The 26,639-nt window shown below is 40.0% G+C and overlaps 1 protein-coding gene across 2 annotated transcripts; it reads left to right on the top strand.

Moving 5' to 3' along the window:
* The first annotated feature begins 217 nt into the window (after positions 1-217).
* parvaa (parvin, alpha a) lies at positions 218-25,964 on the top strand. Of its 2 annotated transcripts, none has more exons than XM_003439425.5 (13): positions 218-598; positions 11,162-11,251; positions 11,517-11,587; positions 11,820-11,922; positions 12,626-12,766; positions 16,936-17,051; positions 18,667-18,725; positions 20,060-20,079; positions 20,168-20,229; positions 21,312-21,380; positions 21,703-21,804; positions 23,694-23,766; positions 25,134-25,964. In XM_003439425.5, exons 1-13 carry the CDS (start codon positions 463-465, stop codon positions 25,208-25,210), a joined length of 1,119 nt encoding a protein of 372 aa, XP_003439473.1. In that variant the 5' UTR covers positions 218-462; the 3' UTR covers positions 25,211-25,964. The 2 variants fall into 2 exon arrangements, with proteins under 2 accessions (XP_003439473.1, XP_025764975.1); XM_025909190.1 differs by lacking the exon at positions 218-598 and adding an exon at positions 5,656-6,004.
* The last annotated feature ends 675 nt before the right edge of the window (positions 25,965-26,639 follow it).

The following is a 26,639-nucleotide window of genomic DNA, read 5'->3' on the forward strand; positions in this document are numbered from 1 at the left end:
GGTCATATTTAAGGAGGGGCTGGTAACACCCATGTCCACCCCTCTAGGTACGGCCCTGTTTGTTTATTATTGGGTAACTTTGAGAAGCTAGAAAACCCCAAATAAAAATTAAAGTGCTTTAATTATAACGAGGTCACTTTTAGGGTCCTTTGCATCTATTTCTGTTCTTGGCCTCCTGTTTTCACTTCCTGCTGCTCCCAGGACAGCTCTAGACCGAGTTGGACCCTGTTCCCGCGGTCAGAAGCCTCCCGCCTGCTCCCAGCCCTCCTCCGCAGAGGAGGGGCCACGCACTCCAGCCAACCTCGGGAGAAAATGTCTGGAATTCCGTTTCCGCTTTAGGGAGTGGACAGCGATTTTCCCTTAGTTTTTTTTTTTTACTTTGACTTTCTAACAAACTTTCATTTCCACGTCAACTCGGACAGTTTTGGGTTAACTGTCCCGGATTTAGTTGTCGTTTCGGCCATGGCTTCTTCGCCTCAGAAGTCCCCTTCGTCTCCTAAGTCTCCGACGCCCAAATCTCCGTCTTCCAGAAAGAAAGATGACTCTTTCCTTGGGAAACTTGGTGGAACTTTGGTAAGAAGGAAAAAAGCCAAAGAAGGTAAACAGCTAACAAAGTTAACAGTCTAGCAACTCTTCTGCTCCTCTGAATGCACTGTTTTCTGAACTAAACCCAGTTACAGACACATTTTATAGTATGACCACACAGCGTTGTACAGCATTGTATGAACAGCCTCCAAAAAAATAAAAGTCACCACTACTACGCACTGAAGTTTCAGAGAGCCGACATATTTAGCACTTTAGCACTTGGTTATGTTTAAGCTTAGAAGAAGTACTTTAACTACAACGTGTGGTGTCCTGTGTGTGCTTTCATGGCCGCAGGCTGTGTGGTCTGTACCCATGTAAGGTATTGAATCCGCTACTACTGTAATAAGTGAGGAATGAGGCAAGAGGGAACACAGGCCCGCTAACCACTGTAGAGGCAGCACCCATCATGCTTTCACAACAGCTTTTATTTTTTACTTTGACTTATTTGGAAGGCAATAAGGAGACACATTGGGCGTTAAAATAGTTGTTAAAGGAGGTATACATATACAGAGACAATTTGTATATGGATTAGTCTTTTTTTTCCTTTCAGAGTGCTCCCTGCGGGTCAACTAATTTAATTTAGCTGATAAAGTGTTCATGTGAGGTTGGTTTTATGGATCATGCTTTTAGCAGCTTAACATTTTGTGTTGCGGCTAAGAAACATTTCACTTTAACAATAGAGAAATTTACTTTGGATCAGACATACAGACTGCAGTTATTTCAGCATAATAACAAGCTACATACAGATGCAGATGGGTAACAAATTAACCCAAACCTCTCAAAGCCAATACTATGGTGGGTCATTTGAAAGGGGTGGTTTGGGTCCACTTGTTCAAACTCATTGTAGTTTGTGGGTGACATATACTAAATTTGATCTCAGGTGGGCCAGAACAGTAAAACCATTAAATAGTGACAAAATATTTTTTTTCAAACTAGTGGATTATTGTTATGTGTAATCAAACATCCAATTACAAAACTTTTGATTTGAACTATTGAGATGTGTTAGCCTCCTAACATCCAGCAGGTCATTGGCCACCTGTCTGGTGTAAATTGGAATTTATAGTCTCACGTCTGTGTCCGCCTGGTCTTTGGGTATGCAGAGGAAAGGATGATTGTTATGTAACCAACACAGATGTGTTGGCATCCATTACTCATAACCCCCCCCCCCAAAAAAAAACCCAGACACATAGCCCGTGGAAAGGACGCGGCAGCTGAGTTCATCACAAAGAGGTAGAATCCTGAAAAAAATAATAATATATCCTTTTCTTTTACTGAAGGGAAATACTAATACGTCCCACAAACGTTCATTTTGATGAACCATTTGTTTACTAAATAGACGATAAACAGGCTGAGATGTGTTAATATAAAATACGCTCAGTTTCAACACTTCATCTCAGTTTTTCCACATTCAGTTAGTCGACTGTCATTACAAAGAAACAGACCAGCAGAGCTGCTTGGCATAACCAGCTTACTTTGGAAACATCTGTGGTTCAGACCTCTGGCTTGGATGAAATTAACTGTTGTGTTACCACTCTCATGGGCTCATTATTAATGACTTAAAGCTTAAAGCTTCCTGGTGCTGAAAGTCCAAAAATGCCAGTTTTGTCCTCCGTTTTAAAAAAGATATCCTGCATGTCCAGTGGATCCTTTGGCAATCTAGTTCATTCATTCATTCATTTTGGTCTGATGTGTTAGACCAACCTCTTCATTCTCCTTTCAGTATATTTTCAGAAACATGGAGAATTATTTCCAGAGAGGACTGAGTAACGCCTTACTACCATACAATACCAGCTTTATTTGTAAAGCACTTTAAAAACAACCCACAAGGAACCAAAGTGCTGTACAGAAGACTAGATAAGAGGTATAGTAGCTCAGAGAAGTAGGGTGAGGAAAGACCATTGAGGGCATTATAAGCAAATAAATTCATTCTAAAATGAATGGGGAGCCAATGGAGGGAGACGTGCTCATAGTCACATGTGCCAATTAAAAGACCGGCAGTAGCATTTTGTACCATCTGGAGACGAGCGATGGAGGAACCACTAACGCCCATATAAAGTGCATTACATTAATCCAGCCGAGTGGTGACACCGGCGTGGATTACTGTGTCAAAGTGTTGCCTAGAAAGAATTGGCTTTTATTTTAGCCAGCTGCCTTAGTTAGAAAAAGCTCAAATTATGCACTGCCCTGATGTCAAACTAGAGATCAGCATCCACTTTGACCCCTAGGTTTGTGATAGTTGGCTTGATATACTGGGCCAAGGAATCCAGATCTATCTAGAGCAGGGCGATATGGCCAAAAATATATATCACGATATAGATTTGAAAATTTGCGATAACCATATAACTGACGATATAATTTCTGCGAGACAAAATACAACCCCACAACTTTACTAGCGAAAAAAAAAACCCCCATCCATTTATTTTCACTTAAACAGGCAGCTGTTTTTTATGTGCATTAAAGCTATATAAAAATTTAACAGTGCAAATGCAAATTCCTTGCTGAAAGTTTAACCAAAAGGCATTTCCAGTAGAAATGGGCTGACATATCCTGAGCATAACCATGTATAATATCCACTGAAGTTAAAAAGAGGTGCTTTGCAACATTAAACTGCAGTGTGCCAAATAAAAAAATCAAATGCGTATTTTTCGGACCATAAGGTGCACGGGATTATAAGGCACATTAAGCGAAACAAAGCAGTCAGATAAATCAAACTTTATTCAACTCAGTCTTCTTGCTTCCTCCACTTCTGTACCATTGATTCATTAATGCTGTATTCTATCACAGCTGCTCTATTCCCATGTTGTTGCAATATATTAATGACTAACTTCATATTGTGGATGGATTATCTCAGTTGTTCTCCTGACTGAAGTTTGGTCCGTTTACAGCATCCTGCCATGCGATTGCATTTGTCTCTAACCACCAGGAACCTTCACGTTAACTTTTATCGAGTGGAAAAAAGTTAGCGTTCATCCTCCAGCTTTACTGTTTATGTTATGCTAACATAGCTGTGTCGCTAGCGATCACGTAGCACATCATTATATACCACCTAGCCCAACTTCAGTAACCCTACAAACATCACTGCTGTTTAGTTTCCTGTCTTCATTTATGTTGGAAGTGATAGCAGAGCTGTACGTTTGAATTTTTTCAGAAATCTCTCAGTTAGAACATGCTATATCATGCTTAGGTAACTAGTGAAACTAGCAAGCTAACTTCCGCTAACTTCCTGCTAACTTCTAACTCCGTTAAATGTAATAAATTCTGTTTTCATGGATGTCTGGATGTTAAACTTCATAGTTACACCTGGTAAAGCAGCAATGCTGATCGTTTTATTAAAGATGAAAGAATTTAGACAGTTTTTAACTCTGTGATGCTCTGTGTTCGTTTGACTTTGGGACCTGAAGGGGACGGAGTTTAGGACCCAGGTTACTCCCAGATTTACGAGCACCTTAGTCCGACAAATATGGCAATAACGACGCCCGCTTGCATGTTCTACAAAAAAAAAAGTGCTTTCTTGTGTATCTGATGGACAAACACCAAACCAGTTCCACATCACTGAAGTTGCACCATTTTTACAAACCAATTCTGGTTCATCCGTTTCACTCAACAATCCACTTTCCCCCTTCTCATTCTCCGTTGCCGCCGTGCTTTTTCGGCCATGTGCGTATGAAAACAAAGGCACTGCGCATGCACGTTTTACCCATATTCTATCGCGATATTTCATTTTCTTATCGTTGCCTAACATCGTACCGGTATTACCGTGAACGGTATAATATGGCCCAGCCCTAGTTCTATCTGTTGTTGAAATTGAAAAAGTTGAGAACCATGCAAGCCTTTATGATGTCAGGACACTTTGCAAAAGTCTAACAGTGTGTGCGTCATTCTCTTGCTTTAATTTGTCTCAGTCTATATCTATTTAAAGTGAACCTTTGTGTCATATATACACCATTTCAGCTGTGGATGATCATATTAAACATGGGCAAAGTTTCACATATTGAGTATGTACAAGGAATTCATGCTTATTCATATGGTAAGGTTCAGGAACTCAGCTCTTTTTATTACACAGAAGCGCCATCCTCCTGCTGGCCAAAGTTTTGTTTGTGAGGGGCTAGCAATCAGATGAAAGTTGGCTTAAAGGAAGGGGAGGTAAAACAGCTTGTTTTACCATTATTTTTAACTGTAAATCCTTCAAAGATGCTCTAGTAGAATCCTACAATGGTTTAATAGATAGCGGAGCACGTCTGGTTTCAAAACACTAAGATCAGTCAGCTTGTGAGCGATGAATGATGTCTCGGTACCCTTTATGTCCATCAGCATATCTCTGGAAACATTTGTCATAAAAGCTGGTGACGACACTGATCATTTGGTTGACCAACAGTTATCTGTAATGCACTCAGTCTTACTCCCTTTGCTCCACATGGTCAGAGGTCAGGCTCAGGCACAGAATAGCAGCTGTGGAGCTCATAGCGATTCACTCGACTCCTCATGGACACCTCTGCCCGCTTCATCTTCCTCTGTAATAGTTCTTTAACCCCGCTCTATTTTAACTACCAGGAACGCGCTTTAAATAAATGTCTTCCAAAAGGCTCCTTTTAAATGCTCAATTCAGTTTATTACCATGCCGGCTTGCACTGGAAATACAACAGGCTCCACAGATGACATTCATTGTTGAAGGCCAGGTTTTATCATGGAATGAGAAAGGTCCCCTTCAGTCGGATGATTACTTTCTGTCAGTCAGGATACTGTTGCACAGCTGAGCTCCATTTTATGTTTGCTTTGCCCATAGGACATGCGTGCAATCTCATTATATCAATACGGGCTCATGTCCCCTACACACACACACACACACACACAGAGTATATATGCACAGAGCAGTGTGTAGGACGTCTGCGGTGTGTTCTGTGATTTGATGGAAAACGTGGGCTGGTCGCTCTCGTACTGATCAGTGAATAAATTTAGGTCCATGTGACATTTATGGCTGTCACTGCATGTGCCGGGGAGAGAGAGGGGCCGCCGACTGGAACGGGGAGTAATGACCGGATGAGAGGAAGAAAGGGAACAGGTTGGAGGGGATGTGGAGGAAGAGAAGGAAAGCTGTGTGATGTGGACGAGGTGGTATGAAAAGAGAGGAGAAGGTCAGGAGGTTTCAGAGCATTAGCGAGGGCTCTGCAGAACTGTGTACACTGAGTATGGAGCAAATACAATGCATGAATCAGAAGAGGTAATTTTATATCCTCTGTGAAAAATCAAACAATTTTAATATTTATCTTGGGGTCAGTCGGTGTATTAAAGCTATTAGAGAGCTCAGCCTGTGGAGAATGAGTCGCAGGGGACAGAGCTGGTCCTGCTAGCCAGGAGAGGATGCTTGTGACTGGGGGACGGAGACAGACAGACATGGGCTGTGGAGCGTTATGCCCTCCAGGTAGGACATCAGCATGCAATCTTTCCCCCATATGTAGCACTGGACAGGAGGCATGCAGCTATTTATTGTGTTACCCTTATTTAACCAAGCGGATGGATACGTATCCTCATTTTATGACAGTGGATTGAGGAAGGGGTGGAGTGGAGTGATGTGTGGTGAGGAGACTTGGGATGCCTTTTAATCCCTTTCAGTGCGCTCGTAATGTCACTAAATGAAATCTGTTGTGCAAAAAGGGGTGAGCAAAATCTTGCTCGATGCAGAATCCCAGCAGGGGAGTGAATTAATGCCATATTCGGCTGAATCTACCCACCATACTTCCTCAGCACCTAGCCAGGGCTTAAACATAGTTGCTCTACCTTAAATAGCACAAGTGGTGGTTAACAGTAATATCACATTGTGCTAATTAATATGGTGTTATTGTACCGCAGCTGTACCCCCACATGAGACTGTGAAGTTTCAGCCGCTGAGGGTGGCTTTCACAGGTCTTCAGGTTATTTGTAAGTTACAAAATGTAGTGTAGACCACAGAAAGCAAAAATTATTTTTTGCCATTTAATAACATTTAATAATCCCTGTATTATTATTAAAAATCAAGTTATAGCTTTTTGTTAGATGTTTTTTGCTTGCTGTAATTGTTCTATCTATTATTAAATTCTCTTTTTTCATATTTGTCTTTGTTAAACTGTGATTGAAACAGAAGAATAGAGGAACTAGCCCCATTAGGGATGTTCCTGGCGACTATTTTCTTAGTCGACTAAATGAGGAAAACAAAACTAGACTAACCGACTAGTCTAAAACTAAGAATCACTCAGGTGTTAAGTTAAATTTAAGAACTGTTTAATGGGATATGTCAAAAACAAGTAATAAAGGTAATTGAAACCATTAATCACATTCTTCAGTAATGAATCATGCCGCTTAAATGTGCAGCACCTCGTATCCTGCGTTATCCACATTACATGTTATACTCCAAACAGGCAACAAAGAAGAAAAACACTTAAAACAACCTGATGTTGAATATGATATGAAGACATGTTACTACAAAAGATGTTCACATATTACTAAAATATGACAAAAAAAATAACATCCCAAAAACTAATAAACTGGGCCTACTCCTGTTAGGAGGTAGCCGGCACGCCTTATTCAGAAGGCAGACCGAACTCCTCACAGTGTTGCTATGGGAGAGCCAATCTGCCTTTTGGAGAAAGCTAATTTCCGTTGCTTGTATCCGCGATCTCATTCTAATAGTGTCACCAAAAAGACAGGGCCTAGATTAACAGATTTTAATGTTTCTCAACAACGATGCGCCACCTGGTGGCAGAAGGCTGTGCAATGTTTAACACAATCATTTACTGGCATTAAGCGTTAGTTTAAATGATTAGATTAAACGACTAGTGAATTTGGTACCAACCAGTGACGACAGCGATGATTAGTCGCCTAGTGGCACGTTACTAACCCAGTATACACTTTTGTTTTGCCCCAAAAAATAATAATAATAATGTGAGAGAAACCCGGTTTGAAGGTGGGTTTGATAACCTGATTCAAAACGTGGTCATCTCTTCTAATTATCCTTATCAGGGTTGCAGGGTGGCTGGAGCTTAACATAGAGCAAGAAGTGGCAGCAATGTATCTTAGGTACTAGTAATTCAACAAACAGCCTCAAATTTAGTTCAGAGTTATCTCTGTAAACCAACTGTGAATAAATATGTAGAACCCAAAGGCACGGGACAAGTTTTTTGGTACTGGTATCTGTTGGTATTCTTAGCAATACTGACCAATAGCGTTTGAGCAGGCTTTTGATGTATAAAGTTAAGGAGCCCATGTAAGGAGCAAAAGAGATCTTGCATTTATGAGTCCCAAAGGCATTGCTTGTCGTAGGACTGGGCAGTATGACCAAAAATTGTAATATCACACTTTTATGATAACTTATAATAAATTTGAATGAGTGTCTCTTTGTATAGATTTACAGTGATACATTGTTCTTTCTGGAGGATTGAAAATGTAAATAAGAATAAACGCCATCATAAAAAAGAAATAAAAAATCACACAAACAAAACACTAAATAATCGACTTACTCTGGCCAATAACGGGTGGGTGCTTTAGCTGTTCCCTGGTGTAGCTGTACATTTGGGAATGATGTTCCTCTTTGTTAGCTTTTTTAAATTAAGGCCATATTTGTAAACAGTGATTAGGACATGGTACAGGAAGTACTTGCCTGGATATCCGCCGGTTATACCAAGAGCCCGGAAATATTGGCCTCTGTCCACAGAGACTTAGTGAGCAGAGTAGCTGATGGGTTTTCCAGATTACAATCAGACCTAATTGGGCTGATGACCATTTCTGCATCTTTGTCAGCAAATCTGCAGCGGGCAGAAAAATGCAGGAAAATGCAAGTAAGCACGCATACCTTGTGAGTGTACTCTTGCTGTGTACTTGCAAAGGTTTAAATGATTTAAAATGATTCTGGCTGAGATAAATGGCTAAAAAGCCTCTCTCATAGTCTTACCACTGCATACATACAGGGTTGTCTGATAGATCTTGTGTATACATGCAACAGCATGTCCCCCTCAGCAATGCAGCTATTTGTTATCTATTAAAACAGGCTGGTGTACGCCTGCTAAAACTTCATGTTAAATCATTGTAGATGAGCAAACTGAGAACGTTTTTTAGTTTTGGGGTATTTTTTGTGCTACCTTGTAAGTCAAGCAGCAGATATTAGCTGGACTGCATTCAAGTTAAGTAACGCCAAGCTTACTTGTAGTTTATCCCATCCCGAGTCTCCAGGACTGGAAAAAGTACACTAGCCTTGGTAGCTAGCTCATAATATTTTTGGCTCATGTGCAATTATTTTGGTCCCAGTCTGTTTCAATGTTTCCTACACATACACCATGTATATAGTTCCACACACATATGTATACATATACACTGCTTTTTATTCTATTCTATTTATTTATTATTTATTTTTATTTTCTCAGCCTTATTGTATATTGGTTTCTCTTCTTCTTATTTTAGCACCTTTGTGGTCCAGCTACCCAATTTCGCTGTGCAAGAAACTGCACAATGACAATAAAAAGCTCTAAGTCTCTAATCACCTGTAATTTGCCATTTTACATTTATTTGGAATTATATGATTTTTCTTTTCAAAAGCCGTAACACTTAAGTTGGCTGATGTAATGGCTTATCTCCATTTTACTTGTTCAGCTGATTTCCAACCACTTTTATCTACAAAATACAGTTGCAAAGGTTGCACAAAGAGTTATATGGAAGTCTGTGGGTAACATTAATGAATTTATGGGATCAGTTGTTAGTTTGGGATCATACTAAAAAGAAAATTAGGGTCATTTTGAATGATGGTCATTATAAGATTCAGGATATGCTCACTGGCAAACGACTTGTCAATCTTTAATACTGTCTTGAGGGGAATTAGGTGGAGGGTATTACCACTTGTATCACTGACTGTACCTTCTCATGAAGCTTGACGTTTTTCCACAACACTCACACGTTGTCCCAGGGGAAACAAAAGTGGGTAAGTGGGTGGTAATTTACAGATTGAAAAGGGTGAGGTGTGTGTTGCTCTGTAGGAATATTCTCATACACCTCTGTGTGATGTGATGTCTGCTCATGGAGACACAGTGTACATCCAGGCACTTGTGGATGGTGTTGATTAAGAGGATGTTTTTCCAGTGAAGGCAGAGTAATGCACGGGATGTTCACTCCACTGCGTGCACACACACACAGACACAGATCAGCAGCGATCAAACCTCCTCAGGTATCTGACACGCTGTGAAGAAGGGCATGCTGGGCTGCTTTAAAGCCCACTGAGAAGCAGGAAGCTGCACTGCTCTGTGTTTGGTTGACGTCAAGTGGCTCCCAACACTTATATGTGGAATCGGGGGGACGTCCGAACTACTGCTGAACACCGCAAATGATTATAATTCTGGTCTTTGTCTTAGCTGGTGTGCCCTGTATGTAGCAGTTATCAAGTTGATTGGCATTTCAAAGATGTGTCACACAGCTTTTTACTGTTTACTTTTTGAACATAGAGCTGGTTTCATTTCTTCTCCTGGTGCTTTTGGTAACACTGGCCAACAAGCCAGTGCTGCTGGGATTCTTTCACCTCTAATAAATTTCACTTGGTTACTATTTTCGTCTAGCATGTCCCGTTTTTCTTAGTTATGGTGTTCCAAGTATTGGACAGCTAGTGTGACTGGTCAGAAAAGACGGCACGTTTCAGCATTTAAGAAAAAAGTGGAGCTAAAATTAAGGAAGGCGTTGATGCTTGACGATGGGTTTAAAGGAAAACTGAAGCCAACTACATCAGCAGCATTCATGGAGGCTGTCCACAGTTTTTTGGTGGTGGTGGTGGTGGTGTAGCAGAATGTGTAACAGACTGTCACTGAAGATGCAGGTTTTGTATCCTCATGTCCACTTTTTCCCACTAAATCTGGATGACAGCGATGAGCATGGGGCAAGATTTCATCAAGATATAAAAGTGATGGAAATGTGATATCAGAGAAAATTGAATCTGAGCATGATGGGTAAATGTTGTTGGTTCAGAACAAGCACAAAATCAAGTGCCTCAAAGATTTTTGAGCATGCTGAGCTTGTTTTATTTTGAGCTAAATTGACAGAACTACACGTCTTTTGCATGTCTCTGATATTGTGTTCTGGTTTGTTTTTAGAATAATGACATTAAAACTATTTTGGTGGGCAAGAGTTGAAATTCCAGACATTTTGTTGATATATTGATATTCAAAAGTGTCAAAATGTCAGTGATTAGAAACAAAAACTTTTTTTTTTCTGTAGACCAGTGGGTGTGTTTGTGTATGTGTCTGCCTATCTGTGTCTGTGTGCGTGGCAGAAATGGTTAATGGAAATGATTTTTCTATTACTAAATAATTATTTGTTAAAAACGAGAGTGCTCAGCTGCTTGTGAAAGTCTGAAGCACTTCTGAATTATTGGTTATTCTTCTGCAATTGACTGACATTTAAAAACCCTGCAAAATTTCACTCTTCTCATAATTTAGATGTTTATTGACACATGAGATGTAGATACATGTTTTTTAAAGAACAGGCTAACAAAAATTCAGCATGTCTTATATCTTGATTGTTTATGTGATCATTTTAGTCTGATGGTATGATTGTAACTTATTTCTCCTAGTGTCTGAGCTTCAGGAGGAGGGGATAAATGCCATCAACCTTCCTCTCAGCCCTTCACACTATGAGCTGGACCCTGAGGACACCATGCTCGGTAAACAGCTTAACTCACTCAATGCGCTGAATGTCACTTGTATTTGTTTCTTTAATCATGTTATATTTGTTGTAATTTCTGCTGCCCTCTCAGCTGGGCCTCCTGGAAAAGAGATTTTTCCAACTTGTACCTGGATAAATGAAGGATATAAACGTATTTTTAACTAACCCAAAGCATTTTGGGATCCACAGTTTGAGATGCTTTAATGTTTCATTGCTTTGTACTGTTGTGTGGTTTATTTTGCCAACTTCTTCTCATCCAACAGAGGAGAACGAGGTGCGCACCATGGTGGACCCCAACTCCAAGAATGACCGCAAACTGCAGGAGCTCATGAAGGTTTTTCTTTTTGAACTGTCATTTAAGAATTTCTATATTGCTACATCTCCTAACAACTTAGACTAAGGGCACAAGTAAAGGTTCAAAAAAGCTAATAATTTCTACATTTTATTTGTTTTTTGCGTTTCTTTAAAGGATATGAGGTATATTTAAAGGTAGCTGAGTTTAATCATAAAAGATAAAACATTGTAAGCCCCCAATGAAGCATCTGTTTCTTCTTCTGCCTGCGTAGGTGTTGATCGACTGGATAAATGATGTTCTGGTAGGCGAGAGGATCATTGTTAAAGATCTGGCTGAGGATCTGTATGATGGTCAAGTTCTGCAGAAGCTGTTTGGTAAGTTAACCATCGCATATATGGCTGTGCTTCAACTACATTGTTGTGGTTGGACAAAGAGTTTGAAAAAGAGTAGGAAGCAGGTGGGAAATAAACCTGTGGAGGTGGAGGTGTGAACTAGAGAGCTGAAGAATGAAAGTCATTAGAAACAAGAAAGAATACATGCGTGTGAATAACAGGGAGACCGATGAAAGGTGAACATGCAGGGAGTAAAGGTACTGCAAGTCGCTCAACCATTCAAAACAGTGGACAGTGCTCAAGAGAGGTGGAGTTGTTGGAGATTGAAGGGGAAGGTTTACGTGATGGTTGTGAGCCCTGCTGTGATGTGTTGTTTGGAGATGGTGCCGCTAAGAAAAGGACAGGAGGCCAAACTGGAGGTGGCAGAGATGAAGATCCTTAGATTTTCATTCTGAATGACCAGAATGGACAAGATTAGTACATCAGAGGGGCAGCTCAGGTTGAGCGGTTTGAAGACAGTAGTCAAGGGTGACATGCGCTGAGGAGGGGAAGTGGATATACTGGACAAAGGATGTTGAAGATGATGCTGCTAGTCAGGAGGAAAAGAAAAGATTCCTGGATATAATGATGATGAGATGGTAGGGATAGAGTAAGATGGTGGCAGATGGTTGATGTGGTAAGTAGTAGATTAGTAGTATATAGCTCAAATTCTGAGTTTAACATTTACTGTAAATTCTTCTTTTAGAAAAGCTTGAAGGCGAGAAATTGAACGTGGCAGAGGTGACCCAATCAGAGATCGCCCAGAAACAGAAGCTGCAGACCGTTTTAGAGCGGATCAACGAGTCTCTCAAACTCTCCACCAGAAACATCCGCTGGAATGTTGACTGTAAGAAAGTTTCATTATTTCTTCATTAATTCCTGCAGTAATGTCGTCAGCTTTTGGTTTTGGTCTTGTTATCGTGCACTTTCAGTTATTTAGCCTTGAGAATACCGTGCAAACACTACAGTGAGATACGCTGCATTTTGTATTTGTGCTGTGTGAAGTCCTTGCACCGCTATCTCCATCTATTAGTTTAATTTGATGAAATTGAAATTTCTTTTAAGATGGTGAGCCATCTGTCCTCCAGTCATTTGAACGACTGTTGTGAAACACAATATGCTGTTATGTAACACTTGTAATGATATGACAGGACCTAATGAATCCCTGTGAGGAAAATGGATGTCTGCATCTACAAGAGGAAAACAGTGAAAGGATGGATAGCAAAAAAATAAATCAAATGAAAAAAACTAAATATTTTCACACACAGTAGATACAGCATAGTAGAAATCTTTCACTCATATCATCATCTAGTGACCCAACCCTAACAAAAATAGATTAAAGTGGCTCTTTCCTGCTCTTTCTTATATTCTGTCATGTATATACGATTATAATAGAGAATGCTCATATAAAACAAAGTTTTAAAAAACAACTAAACTAAACAGACTAAACAGGAAATCGATTGCCGTGCTTGGTATCAGCACTAATTTCGTTCCGCATCAGTGCCCCGAGGCCGTCTTTTTCAGGAAAAGTGTTGCAAGTTTCAGAGTTTCAGCAGATGATGATAAACGGCATACTGCGTCTATTCCAATAGCATGAGTTTGCAGTAGACGAGTCTGGCTGCAGTCTGGGTGACTTTCACCAACTGAAAACATTTGAAACGTAAAATATGACAAAGGATTCCCAGGATTGTCGAGTGATAGAATTTTATATCAGACAACAATGGGACAGCATTCCTCTCCCAAAAGTCCCAGAACTTGTGTCCTCCTCAGTTCTTAGACATTTACAGACTGTTGTTGAAAGAAGAGGAAAAGACGTGTTACTGCCAACAAATCCAAAATGACGTGTTTCTTTAGAAGAAAGTTGAATTAAAGGGAGGTCGGCTAAAGCAGCTTGTTTCAATTAGAGGCTGAACTGAAGGGCTGCAACACGACCCAATATCAGATAAATAAGGCTTTTATTGAACTGTGACATACAAAGTTACTCTACTAGAGTCTAACATTACGCAGAATTTAAAAAAAAAAGAACAACCACACTGGTTTACACAGATAGTACGTAGTTCTTACTGTGCTATACTGCACTGTAATGTACTATATACTGTGTTATTTCATTTTATTTATTGAAAAGGTGTTACTGGTGTGTGTTCTACGTTCAAATACCAGCAATTCCAACAGTGTAAAAGAAACTTGGCAAATGATTAAAATCCAGTATAAAGAGATTTCTATATTTTCTGCATCACCAAACTAATGCATGCACGTTTCAGTAACAGTGCCTCGACAGTTTGCACTCGATCCAGGGGTTTTATTTGCAGTTTAGAACAAGCTGAAAATAAAAGAACCAGCGAAAACACACCGCTTCCATCTTCTAGCTTTGAACTGAAACTGTAAAATAACCTGTTATCAACCAGATCACGTGTTCAGGAAAAGTTTGGGCTTTAAGATCGACACAAATCGTTAATCTGGCTTTGTAGTACACCCCTCTCGTTGTCGTGTTTGTGACTTTCCAAACACCAGTTGCAGAGTCCTCTGTGCTGGATAAACTATGTAATATCAGCACTTATAACAGGAGAAAGGTGTTTCTCCTGTCTCTTCTTTACTTAAATTTTCATTTATCAGCTAGTATAAATGCTAGGATTGATAGATAAGCAGATAACTAATACTGACCCACCGATAGATCAGTCAGCCACTACCACGCATTGTCTCCGCTAACAAGGTGGAGTGGAGGCTTTGTTATTCTGTGAATTATTATTTATTTATACAGAAAAAACTGTATAAATCTGGCGCTTTTCATGACCCTCATTGTTTCCTTCCTGTATGGAAAACGGTATTTGAAGGATTTGTGTCTGAATGTACTCATCTGTCCATTGGATTAATATGCTTCCTGCTGAGATGTAACCGTGTAGCCGCGCATGTTAAGAGAGCTCTCCATCTGTCCTTTGATGGCACTCTTTGATCTGACAGAGTGAGTAACAATAATTACTGTTGAGCTCCCTGCACACTGCCTTTTTACTTTCGTCATTAGCTGTAGCATATAGCACTGCAAGTTGGACGCTGACAATGAAGTGTGAATGAGGCCAGAAATAATGCCATCAACAGAGTCTGTTCATCAGCTAACTTCACACACGAGTGCAATAGAGAATACTTAGAGATTTTTAAGGTACTTGGCAGATTGTTTTCCCCCAAGCATACTGGAGAACTTGCACAGTGAGGCTCCATAGTACTGAGATCAGACTTGTTTTGAAACTAGATGTGTGTCTGACTATGAACCCGAGGACAGCGTGGGCTCATTGGCTAACAGCTAGTTGTTAGAACATGAGCATACCCCAAATAAAACTTCTTTCTGACCATATTAATGACAATAATTTACTGAATGAGGTTCATTTTGTATGCTCTCAAACGAGAGATTGAGCCCATAAAATGATCAGGAATAGGATTACTGAGATCTGTGTTTTTTGCAACCAGTGGAATCGTCAGTGGAGGACTTTCTAGTCTTTAGATGAACTGTGTACATTCTTTGGTCCACCACGGGACACACAGAGTCCAGGCTTTCCAGCATGCTACAAAGGAACTATAACATAAATTGTAGCAAGACTAAAAGAAAAATATGAGACTGCAGCAGTAAAAAGGTCTCGGGCTCTCGGGGTACCCAGTGAGTACTTAAGTACTCAGAAACCTCTGAAAGCAGTTATGAGGTATAAAATACAAAAGACAGATAAAAAAATGATGTCATAACACACAGAGAAAATCTTTAAGATAATGAACACAACTGATGTTGTCATGTTCTTTTAAAACTGAATAATCCGGCTTTCCTAAATGCGCCTCTGGTAGAAACTGTGTCCTTGAAAAGATATTAAGTACGAGATGTCTTCAAATATGCTAAAGAGCACAGTTAATAGCACAGAATGTAATTGATTTGGCTGTCCTTTTATTTGAGGAGCTTTCTTTTAATCAATTTTGTTTGTCCCCGCTTTCATCTCACATTCAGAGGCCGTAGAAAACCCTTCCTGATGCTGCCTATTTAGGTCCTCATGCAGCAGGGATCTAAGGTTTTATGACTGCTTTTAGCTTCCTCTCGTATTTGCCGATACCCTGTGGAACAACCAAAGGCTTGCTTTAGACAATTAATTGATCCTGATTGATTGATGTATGCAAAGGTAAATCTTTGTTTGGATGGCTAACTGCACATCTCTTGAGTGTTTCTGACTGATCGGGCTGATCTTTAAGAGCGCCGTCATACTGCAGCCATTCTCACTCTGTTTTTCTGTGCTTTTTCCCTCCTCACTGAAGCTCGTATTTTCTAGCTTTTATAATATCGCTTCAAGGCAACTTTTGGCATCTTGTGTTTGTATGTACACGACCTTGCCACGTAAAACTTTTCATTCTAAATTCCTTGAACGATATTAAAAAAATAAAAAAAAACATTGAAAATATGTGCCTTGTTATTTGGCATCCCAATGCCTAGGGTGAGGTATTCACATTAAAAAATACAAAGGCTAAAGATTGGGGAAAGAAATGGTTTAGAAAGAGCTGTGTGTCGGTGACATTAGTTGAAGAATGACGACATTATGTGACATTTGAAATTGTTGACTAAATCGGTTGCGCACAACGCAAATACAAAACTCGTATGTACAGTAAATACTAATACTTAACTTTATCAAATGCCACAAAAAAATAAAGATTTAATAGAGAAAGTTTGTAATAGAAATATAAAGGTGCTAATTCTGATTCACATTTTTTTATGCGACTACAAGTGCTTGCTTCCAGGGCCATCACAGTATGATCTGTGGGATGATTTTTGATATATTTAACATTTAAAAAACAATAATATACCTGTGATGATGTAAAAAAAACAGTGTAATTGTTCTCATTTTATGCTTTTCTGCAGTTATGCTTACAGACTTTCCTCACTATTATCAGAAACCCTTTTGGTAATAATTGTGAAGCAAAATCCTGATCTCACAGAACTGCTAGTTATTGTTTCTGACTATTATTTCTGTTATTTCTGTGTTCTTACATTAGCGGTTCATGCTAAGAGCATAGTTGCCATCTTGCACCTGCTGGTGGCGCTGTCACAACACTTCAGAGCACCGATCAGATTGCCGGACCACGTCTCGATTCAAGTAGTCGTCGTCCAGGTTAGTGAATGTTCTTTTTATCCTGCTGCTCATAAAAAAATCAGCCATGTTCTCCTTAATTCGGCATGAGCACCAGGTTGTACTGAGCAGTATTTGTGTATTATTTTAAACATTGGATAAGTCTGAATGCATGCAGCATATGGGCACATTAACAAGACACGACGTATTGTGTCTCTCCTGCATGTTTATGAGCGAGTTAGCACTTTAAAATACGTGATTGTGTTTTCTGGGCTTTGTTCTGCACACAGGATGAGGTTTGAACATCAATTTTTTTTCTTCACCATTAATTGTGAGGGACACACAAAAGTCTCAGCACCATTAATGCTTACTGAGTCCTTCCACATTAGTTTAGCTGTAAAATTTGACATCTAGTAAAGATTGAAATGTCTGTAGAAGACAATTTTTCAATAAAGGCTTTACCACAATAAAGATGGAGTCAGTGACAGGATAGATTGATGTAGAAATTAGGTTGTTGATGTTACGCTCCCTAAATCTATGGCTCAAAGGAACCCAACATGTGAGATGCTGCTGCCATTCATCAAGCTTTTAATAACAGGAACATAGTTACTCACAAAAGAACAGACAGAAACAAAAGAACATGAGCGCTAGAACAAACAAAAGAGGAAGAAGACCATGAACCAGCCACATAATGGGCCGTCACATTCCAGCTTCTCCTCTAACTTAGTCCAGGAAAACTAAAATGAAAATAAGCAAAACTGCCAGTAACTCCCACTCAGCCTGTACTTAATATACAAAGCTATAGCAGCAATAAATGAATAAAGCTGGTGCTTATGGAGATCAGGTAGGAGGAGAGAAGGACGAAGACCCGAACACATGCCCCGCCTCCTTTGGGTTTTTATTCCTGGAGTAATCCTTCTGCAACCAATCAACACTTGGAATGCATCATTAGAAAGAAGGAGAGAGAGCATTTTAATAAGGATGACGACAAAACTCCACAAAACATTGACTGACTTCCTGAGGTCGCTCGTAACAGTTGCTGTCAGCGTTTTTTAGTATATTAAAAACCTGCTGCATCAGACAGCCTGCACGATGGAGACAATTACATACGTGGTTTTTATAGATTATTTAGTTTAAATTATCCCCAGCATTGAGGTAGCATTAATTAGCATAATATCTGCCAATCAATCAGTCAGTGAAACTAGCTTGCATAGCCCCTTTCATGTACATTAGTACACAGATGACTGCCAAGCAGATTATAAGACGGAGCACAAAGTAATAGAAGAAAAAGTCTGTAACAACCAATTTTGAATCGATTAAAAAGACAAAACATAAAGGAAAGTAATTAAAATAAAATTAGCCCTGAGGTACATCAACTGAAATTTGAGAACAATTAAAAATAAAAATAGATTAACTGGATTAAGAAACAATAAAAAAGGTACGTCATAAAATGTATATTATAATCCTTGTGGTTTTTACATTAGGCTGACAAGTGAATGATTCCTGGTTCGATCCCAGCAGGAGACACATATCAGTCAAACATATAGGGCTACCTTCTGTGCTGTCACTTTGTGAACGGCTCAGAGTAGGTTCTACTTGTATTAAGCTAAACAGTGTATTGCACATGAACTAACTGTCCTCCCTTTATCTTTTCCAGAAAAGAGAGGGCATCCTTCAGTCGAGGCAAATTCAAGAGGAAATCACAGGCAACACAGAGTAAGTACGCTCTACCGTGTGACTCATTTTTTACACCTCACAACACATGTGCTGCACTCAGCCTGACACATGTTAGTGCTGGTGATAAAAAGGAAGCAGCTTGATATGATTCTGCATTAAAACATTATCCACATTAATAATAAGGAGCACACTGCCCGACTAAAGACCTCGACAGAAATCCTTTCCCATGTCTATTTTTGGTCGATTGTCATAGTCTAGCCAGGTTAGTAACCATGTATATACTGGATGGAAGAATATAATTACAAAGAAGTAAACAAGACTGCGAATGTATGAATTTGTGTATCTTTGTCATATCACACCGGTCCCAATGATAACACCACTGTAGACCCAAAAGCCAGAATCTGAGTAGCCTCCTGTGTTTTATGAGGGCTTTTAGAAGAAATATTGTGCACTGGTGAGCAGGCAACCATTGTATCTGAACAAGAGATGTGATGGCACCCTTAGCCGAAGAATTAGACGATTTAAATCGCACACATACACTCTGTCACACACACACTGTTTGTCTCCCTGTGAGGCTGTCCTGCAGCCTGACAGCAGCAACGAGGGTGATAACGGCAGGCCAACACACACATTTTGTCATGGTAGATGGAGGCTGCTAATAAAACACACGCACACACACATGCACTGAGGCTTACACACACTCACATGGTCACAGTGGATATACGGTTATTACCACACCACCAGGACCATTGCCCAGACCTGCCTGCCTTTGCCATCACAGATTACACCATAAACGTGTGTGGGAGTGCTTCTGGGTGTGTGTGTCTGTGTGTGTCTGTGTGTGTCTGCCATTTCTTGCTGGCCTGCCCGCTGCGATATCTCTTCCTCCGGGACACTCGTGCTGCACTTGCTCCCTACCCTCCAAAACCACCTGACCCTTTCCAACAACAGCAACGTCCTCCAAAGTGCTAACATTGTAATAACAGACAAGAGGCCCTCCATTCCCATAGAAAACCTGCACATCTTCATTCGTTGTATTAATTCCCTGTATTGTTGTCCTATTGAGATTATTGCATTGTGCTGTAGTATGTGCTGAGTGTGACCATGCCACTGATGATACCCAGGTTATTTGAATACCCAAAGTGTACATGTGCCTATTGTTAATCAAATTATGAGACCCCAGCTACGTTATTGTGTTGTTATGTCTGTGACATAATCCCTCCGCCCTTCTGCATTCCTCTGCGATTGAACTGGAAGCGTTGGTGTTATGTTTTGTTTTTTTCCCCTCTTGTTTGGTGTAAATATTGCGAAAATGTCGATGAGTTGAATATCGGTTTACCTGACACATTTTGTTTCCCTTTTTTCTTTCTCAGGGCTTTCTCTGGCAGACATGGTAGGCTTTCTTGAAAGAAGTGACTTATGTAACACATTCTTTTAGATTTATTTATTTATTTATGGTGATCTATTTTTATTCTCCACAGAGCGTGATGCTTTCGACACCCTGTTTGACCACGCCCCCGATAAGCTCAGTGTTGTGAAGAAGGTACTGAGCTCTGTAGTAGCATTGTACTATGTAGGACTATGGAAGACTGAATTTTTACAAAAAAAGTCTCGATCCACCCCTTATTTTTTTCTATTTTCCTAGTAAAATGGTGAAAAGGGATTTATTTAAACATGCAAAACATAGATAGAAATACAGTATATGAGGCAAAACCGAGTCTGGGCAGATATAACGAGCTTGAAAGTGACTGCCTTTATTCTTCAACACAGTCTTAACTCTCTTAGGAACTCTCTCTAGGCTTTCTAGTGATTTCTTGAAGTAGTCTTCAGGAATAGTTCTCCAGGCTTCATGAAGGACATTCGAAGCTCTTCTTTGGATGTCGGTTGCCTTTTGTTACATTCTATGTTAAGGTGATCCAACACTGCCTCTGGGCAGGCCAATCCGTGATTGTGTGCTGTTCTATCCAGGTAGTTTTTTGGGTTTTTTTACTGCATTGACAGTGTGTTTCTGATCATTGTCATGCTGAAAGATGAAGATGTTGCCAATCAGATGCTTTCCACATGGTATTGCATGGTGGTTAAGAATCTGATGGTGCTTTTCTGTGTTCATAATTCCATCAAATCTGATAAGATGTGAACACCGCCGGCTGAAATGCAGCTGCAAACCATGACACAACCTCTAGTGTGTTGTACAGATGACTGCAAATGTGCACTGTTCGACCTCTATTATTACCTGAATTACTCCAAGAATATTTTCTATAGTATGTTCTGTAACAATAATAATTACATTAGGCTGGTATTAACCTATTATATAAGTGGCTGTGGTGCCGTGCAGTTACATTTTTTTTATTTCTTTTCTGAGAGCAGTGAGATACTGCTAAAAAGTGTGTGTGATTTTGCTCTTGTGCATTAGATATTATCGAACAAATTCTATAGTAATATCTAGAGCTATCTTTTGCTCAGAAGCTGTAAAATTAGGAAGCTTGAGGATATTTTAGTGTCAGTTGTGAAAACCTTGTGTATGCTTACCAGTCCGTCTGGAACACCCTGCAGGGCACTAAGGCATGTCTTGATTTACATTTACAGATTTTTATGTGTCTGACACCTTCCTTTGTCTCTTCTCAGACACTGATCACATTTGTGAACAAACACCTGAACAAGCTCAACCTGGAGGTGTCTGAACTGGACACGCAGGTACGTCACACACCTAAATACACACAGAAACGATGTGATCGGTTTTCAGGTTGACAGATTATATTTTCAGTGAGAACTGTTACCTCGTTTGGATGATTAAAAGCTGTCACGCTGACACACACGCAGGCTCACTGTTTAATGATATTTGTAGATTTTAATAGCCATTTGATGATGTCACATCTCTTTTGTTAAGTCTGTAAACACCGTGCTCAATGTCACATGTCTATAAACCAGTTCGACTCGTTTGAACAATTCTCTTACACGCCCCCACTATTCAGGCACTGACGGCTCACCACCGAGTGTGACTGTGCTGCTGTTTCAGTTTGCAGATGGTGTCTATCTGGTGCTGCTGATGGGGCTGCTGGAAGGATACTTTGTGCCACTCTACAACTTCTTTCTCACACCAGAGAATTTTGACCAAAAGGTAAACTGCGGTTAAAGAAATGTCTCACCAAAAACACGGCACCTCAATATGATCACTATTTTCCAAGGACTTTACCTTTGTAGCTATAAGGCAGAGAGGTACGGGGTTTAAGTGTCAGACTAGAAGAGGTATGCATGGTTGGCGCTCCTGTAGTGCAGTGTCTAGAGATGTACATGCATATCTGTATGGGGTTGGTTCATATTTATGCAGAAAAGTTCACACTTATTTTGTATTTGTTGCTGAATAAAAAGGCTGCCGTGACATTTGATGAGTGGTTCACCGGTAAAACAGCACGAACGTCACAGAATACACAAATGCAGCGCTGTTAGGTTGTTTTTGAAGCAGGATCGTAAGCTTGTTGTTGTGAGCTCCGCCGTCTAATATTTTTCTTTCAGAGATCTGTGAGAAACATGGCCGACACCAATCTTTAGTCCTGACCTATAGTTTAGGGAACACTCCTAAATCGATACTCCATTTCTGAGGAGCCTCACATACTTGGAGCCAAGACTCTCTCCTCTCAATAGCTTGATAAATGCCATCCGTTTTCCCCGGAGCCCATTCACTGCAGAGCCATCTCTCCTCTCCATTGGCCTCTGTAGTACTACGGTATTCTGAGCAGGCAATCTGCGGAGACACCACAGTAGCCTTTTGTTTGGGTTTTGGCCAGCTGCCCTTGCCAAGCTGCGAAGCAAAATGGGCATCGGGTGCTTCAATGTACACAACTGCTCGTTCGCGCACACACACACACACACACACACACACAGACATTCCTGGCCCGGAAGAACAGGCACCAGCCCCACAGCATCTGTAATCTTCTATTGCACAGGGAAACACTGGAGTGGCTTAGGGGCTCAGCTCTTACTCTGTGTGTGAGTGTGTGTGTGTGTTTTTAGGCCCCAGAGGCCTGTGGGCGATACACCAGGGGCGGGCTGTGAAAAGTAGCACGAGGCATCAAGAAAGCACTCCTGCTTCTGCTCAGTGGATCTCTACTCCAGGCTCTTCCTTTCTTTTTTCTATTAGATGGGCTAAGGTCACGCTTTTCACACAATAAGCCCTTGTTGGGCAAAGCTTTTAGTACTTCACAGCAGGGAGAGCATACACCGACAGACACAATGTGTGGAGAATGGAAAACATCTTTCAACCATCTCTTCCCTGTGATTGGATTCCCATTTTCTGAGTCAGACTGGCTGAGAAGTCTTTCCTCAACAGGAGAGCACATCTGCTCGTCTAAATGCACTATATGTGAAAAATCTTAACCTCCTTTAAACAGTTTACCTGGACACAAGTCCGGTCCTACCCACATTAATATCAGCTCAGCTTCCCGGCTTCATAATTATCAGTTTCCTGGAGAAATCCCATCTCTCCACCTTGCACTGGCATACATTGCTGGGTAAATGTACAAAGGCAGCGTAAAGATGAGCTGAAGGACTTTAAAGCCGACATTAAAAATTCTTTTGTTTCCTTTGGGGCGACTAGAGGAGTAAATAAGAACAAAATCATAGTAAACAAGCAGGAAAAAAATCCAAGCAGCTATCTGAAATATATCATTATACTTTGTTACTCATTCACCTTTGATAGCATGAAGAATGTGGCTTTCAGTGACTGTATCGCTTTCCCAGTGTTAGGAGGGTTTTTTTGAGTGACACTGGTGTAATGTATCCACTGATAAATGAGGGAGCAGATTGTTTGTGCAGCTGCTGAAGGCTCATGATCTTACAGAACAGAGCCGTGCTGTGTTTGCCGACGCACGAAGCTGCAGCAGCACCAGTGAATCGACCCACAGAGGATGTTCTCTTATCAACGAGGACCTGTGTGCAGTTTGTACGATTTGTGTCTCTCTGCGTGTATGCGTCGTGTTTCCTTCAGCAGCCTCCTCACTCTGTCTGCAGGTTCACAATGTGTCCTTCTCCTTTGAGCTGATGCAGGATGGAGGTTTGGAGAGACCAAAGCCCCGACCTGAGGGTAGGATGTGCATTCAACATATTTGTGCTGTTGAACCTTTGCTTCTTTATACACTACTGTATGCGGCGACACACCAGGGTCCACTAGTTTTTGCTCCCTTTTTAGCTGCAGTAATCAATTATCTTTTATTAGCCAAGGATCAGATTGCTTATAATGACATACAAGCAGATAAAGATCCCTCCAGCTTAGAGTTGGGGTTACGAACCTTTGCCCATGTCCAGTTTAAATGTATTTTTTTTGTATTTTTATTAAAAAAATGTAAGTTTTATTTATTATGTCTTTATAATTCTTTACATTCACTGAGAGTAAACATGTGGAGCGTGTAAACAACTACATCATATCCTAAACCTGCTGCCTGTTAAGCCTAATTTTTAAAATATTTTTTGTAATATTTTATCATTTCTAAAGCTACTAAACTGCTATTTTTAAATTTATTTTTCAAGTAGGCCACTTTTCATTCGTTTACACAAACCCATGACTCAAAATGTCATTCACAGCTTTAAGGACACTCTAAGTAGCTCCAAACATGCTAATCGATATTTTTTCCTCCACTTGACATTTGTTATGCTTTTTTTTTTTATGACTTAAACGTCATAAAAAAGCATAAACAGTTGTCATTCATTTTTAAGTCCTATCATTTCTTTAGTACAACAAAAACACAGAATTATCACAATGAAAATACAGAGTTAAAGTACCAAAAAAATCATAAAAGCCCACTGCAAGGTAGTTACAGATGGTGATGGCAATAAGGTAATAGTGTTAAGGCTCGTTTGAGATTAAATGTCTCGAGCTCAACTTGATATTTTTGTCGCTGAGCTTAAACCCAACGTGCTCGTATGATACTTTGTTTGAAATGTGGTCGCTTGGCAGGTGAGTCGCTAAAACACAGCCAAGTTAGTTCCCTCATAAACGATTGTATGTGCCTCGTCTATAATCGCATATGGATCACAATAACTGGAACATACTTTCATACCAGAATGATGAAAATCATCATCATATCATTCAGTTATCTGTTGCTACCCTTGTGCAAAGTAGTGACTTCTAAGTTTGTGCTGCCACAACATCTCCAACTGTGCCAATGGCCTAAGCTCACTTAAACCATCATTCAGAACATTCGTACTGCAGCTTTTGCTGCTAATTACGCTGCTGATGTGCAGAAAAAGGGACAGTCATACACCTTGACTGAAATCCAGCCACACTACTGCTTACTGCTTTTAAAAGGTTCCAAATATATTTCTAAAAACGCAACTTAAAAGTATTTACTGACCTTGTTTGGATGCAGACCATAAACCTTTAGAGACGGTCAAGCTCTGAACCCTTGTTGAATATATGTAACTGTGTGTAACTCTTCTTCCTTTGTCCTTCAGATATTGTGAACTGTGACCTCAAATCAACACTGCGCGTCCTCTATAACCTCTTCTCCAGGTACAGGAACGTAGACTGAGCTGCATCAGCAGGGAACACTATATAACATGGACCACGTTCTGAAGCTTAATACCTTTTTCCTTGTATTGCTATGAAAAACTATTTTTAACTCAATGCATGCTTCACATTTTGCTTGTTGGATAGTAAATCAAACACAAGTCTGTCTTGTTTATTTTTGAAATTTCGGACTCTACAATATGAATTGAACATTGAACTAAATAACAGCCAGTGTTGGTGTTTGATTTAGACACAGAGGTAATCCTATGAGGCGGATTTGTACGTTTCTAATTCAGAAAAGAAAATGTTTAATTGTATTTATTGTACATTTTGATACACTACTTGGTTTTCCAGTTTTTTCTTTCGTTTTTTCATTCATATTCCTGTTTATGAAATGTGGAGAGTGCCTTTATTTAAACATTCAAACACTGTCAGCTCTTAATACGTTGATACTGTGCTAACCAGCTAACCAGTGGTCTTAACGCTCCAGATTTCCTTTCAAAACATTTCGACCAAAGCTCTGTTTTACTCAGCAGCTGCTCGCTTTACTGTATTTTATATTGTTAAATTTATCTTAGTATAAATTGCGTATGCATTAATCACATTTTTTAAGTTTTCACATCTTTCCATAAGACCAGTTAAATATGACTGAATATATTAAATGTATGTTGTATTCTACTTTCAAGCCAATGTCACATCTGTGCAGACACGCTCTCTATAATGCATCTATTTATGTTTTTAGTGCATTAAATTCAATAAATACTTCAATCTCTAAATGCGACAGTGTTTTTTTTTATGTCCCTCAAAGGAAGCAAAGAGGAAAGCTTTTCCAACAAAACAAAAATTGGGGTCAGATTGGTTCCAATTTTGTCCGCACAGAAAGACAAGTGAACCTCCACAACAATTTTCTTTCCTCTAAATTGAGATGGACTGTTAGAAAAGCTGTGTAAAAGCTTTCTGAATTGCGGCTGACCCCAACATAGACTGAAACAGATAGGACAGTTACTGAATGGATGAAAAGGTTCATTTTTCCCTCACACATTCCACAATAGCCTTTAAAAAGAAGGGGAGGGGGTGGGGATGGGTGTGTGTGCTGCGTATGTGTTGACGTTATTATTGATAATACTGAGGCACTGCAGTATTCACCCTGGTGATGCATACATGTTGCTGGCGATCTCGGTTCACTATTCTGTGTTTATATGTAGACCGTTGTGATCAGAAGTCCACATACACTCATTATGGTCACAAACATCACAGTAATTTGGGGCTTTTAATCATTTCTTTGAACTGTTCCTTTTCCAGGGTGGAATGATTTACAGCTCACATATTTTATGACTTTAGAAAAGAAGAATTGTGTGCACAAGTTCAGATTTGTCTGATCCACACAGGATCATAAGTATACATACACACAGCCCTACTAATACTACTTGATAGCCATCAGCAAGTTTCTG

Source organism: Oreochromis niloticus, linkage group LG7 (genome assembly GCF_001858045.2).
Source record: "Oreochromis niloticus isolate F11D_XX linkage group LG7, O_niloticus_UMD_NMBU, whole genome shotgun sequence".
NCBI classification, from domain to species: domain Eukaryota; kingdom Metazoa; phylum Chordata; class Actinopteri; order Cichliformes; family Cichlidae; genus Oreochromis; species Oreochromis niloticus.

What these genes read in the sequence shown, in the direction of transcription:
- parvaa (XM_003439425.5), top strand. Translation starts at nt 463, where the DNA reads ATGGCTTCTTCGCCTCAGAAGTCCCCTTCGTCTCCTAAGTCTCCGACG. An exon ending in GAAATCACAGGCAACACAGA is followed by an intron (nt 18,726 to 20,059) that starts GTAAGTACGCTC and finishes TTTCTTTCTCAG; the next exon opens with GGCTTTCTCTGGCAGACATG. An exon ending in AGCTCAGTGTTGTGAAGAAG is followed by an intron (nt 20,230 to 21,311) that starts GTACTGAGCTCT and finishes GTCTCTTCTCAG; the next exon opens with ACACTGATCACATTTGTGAA.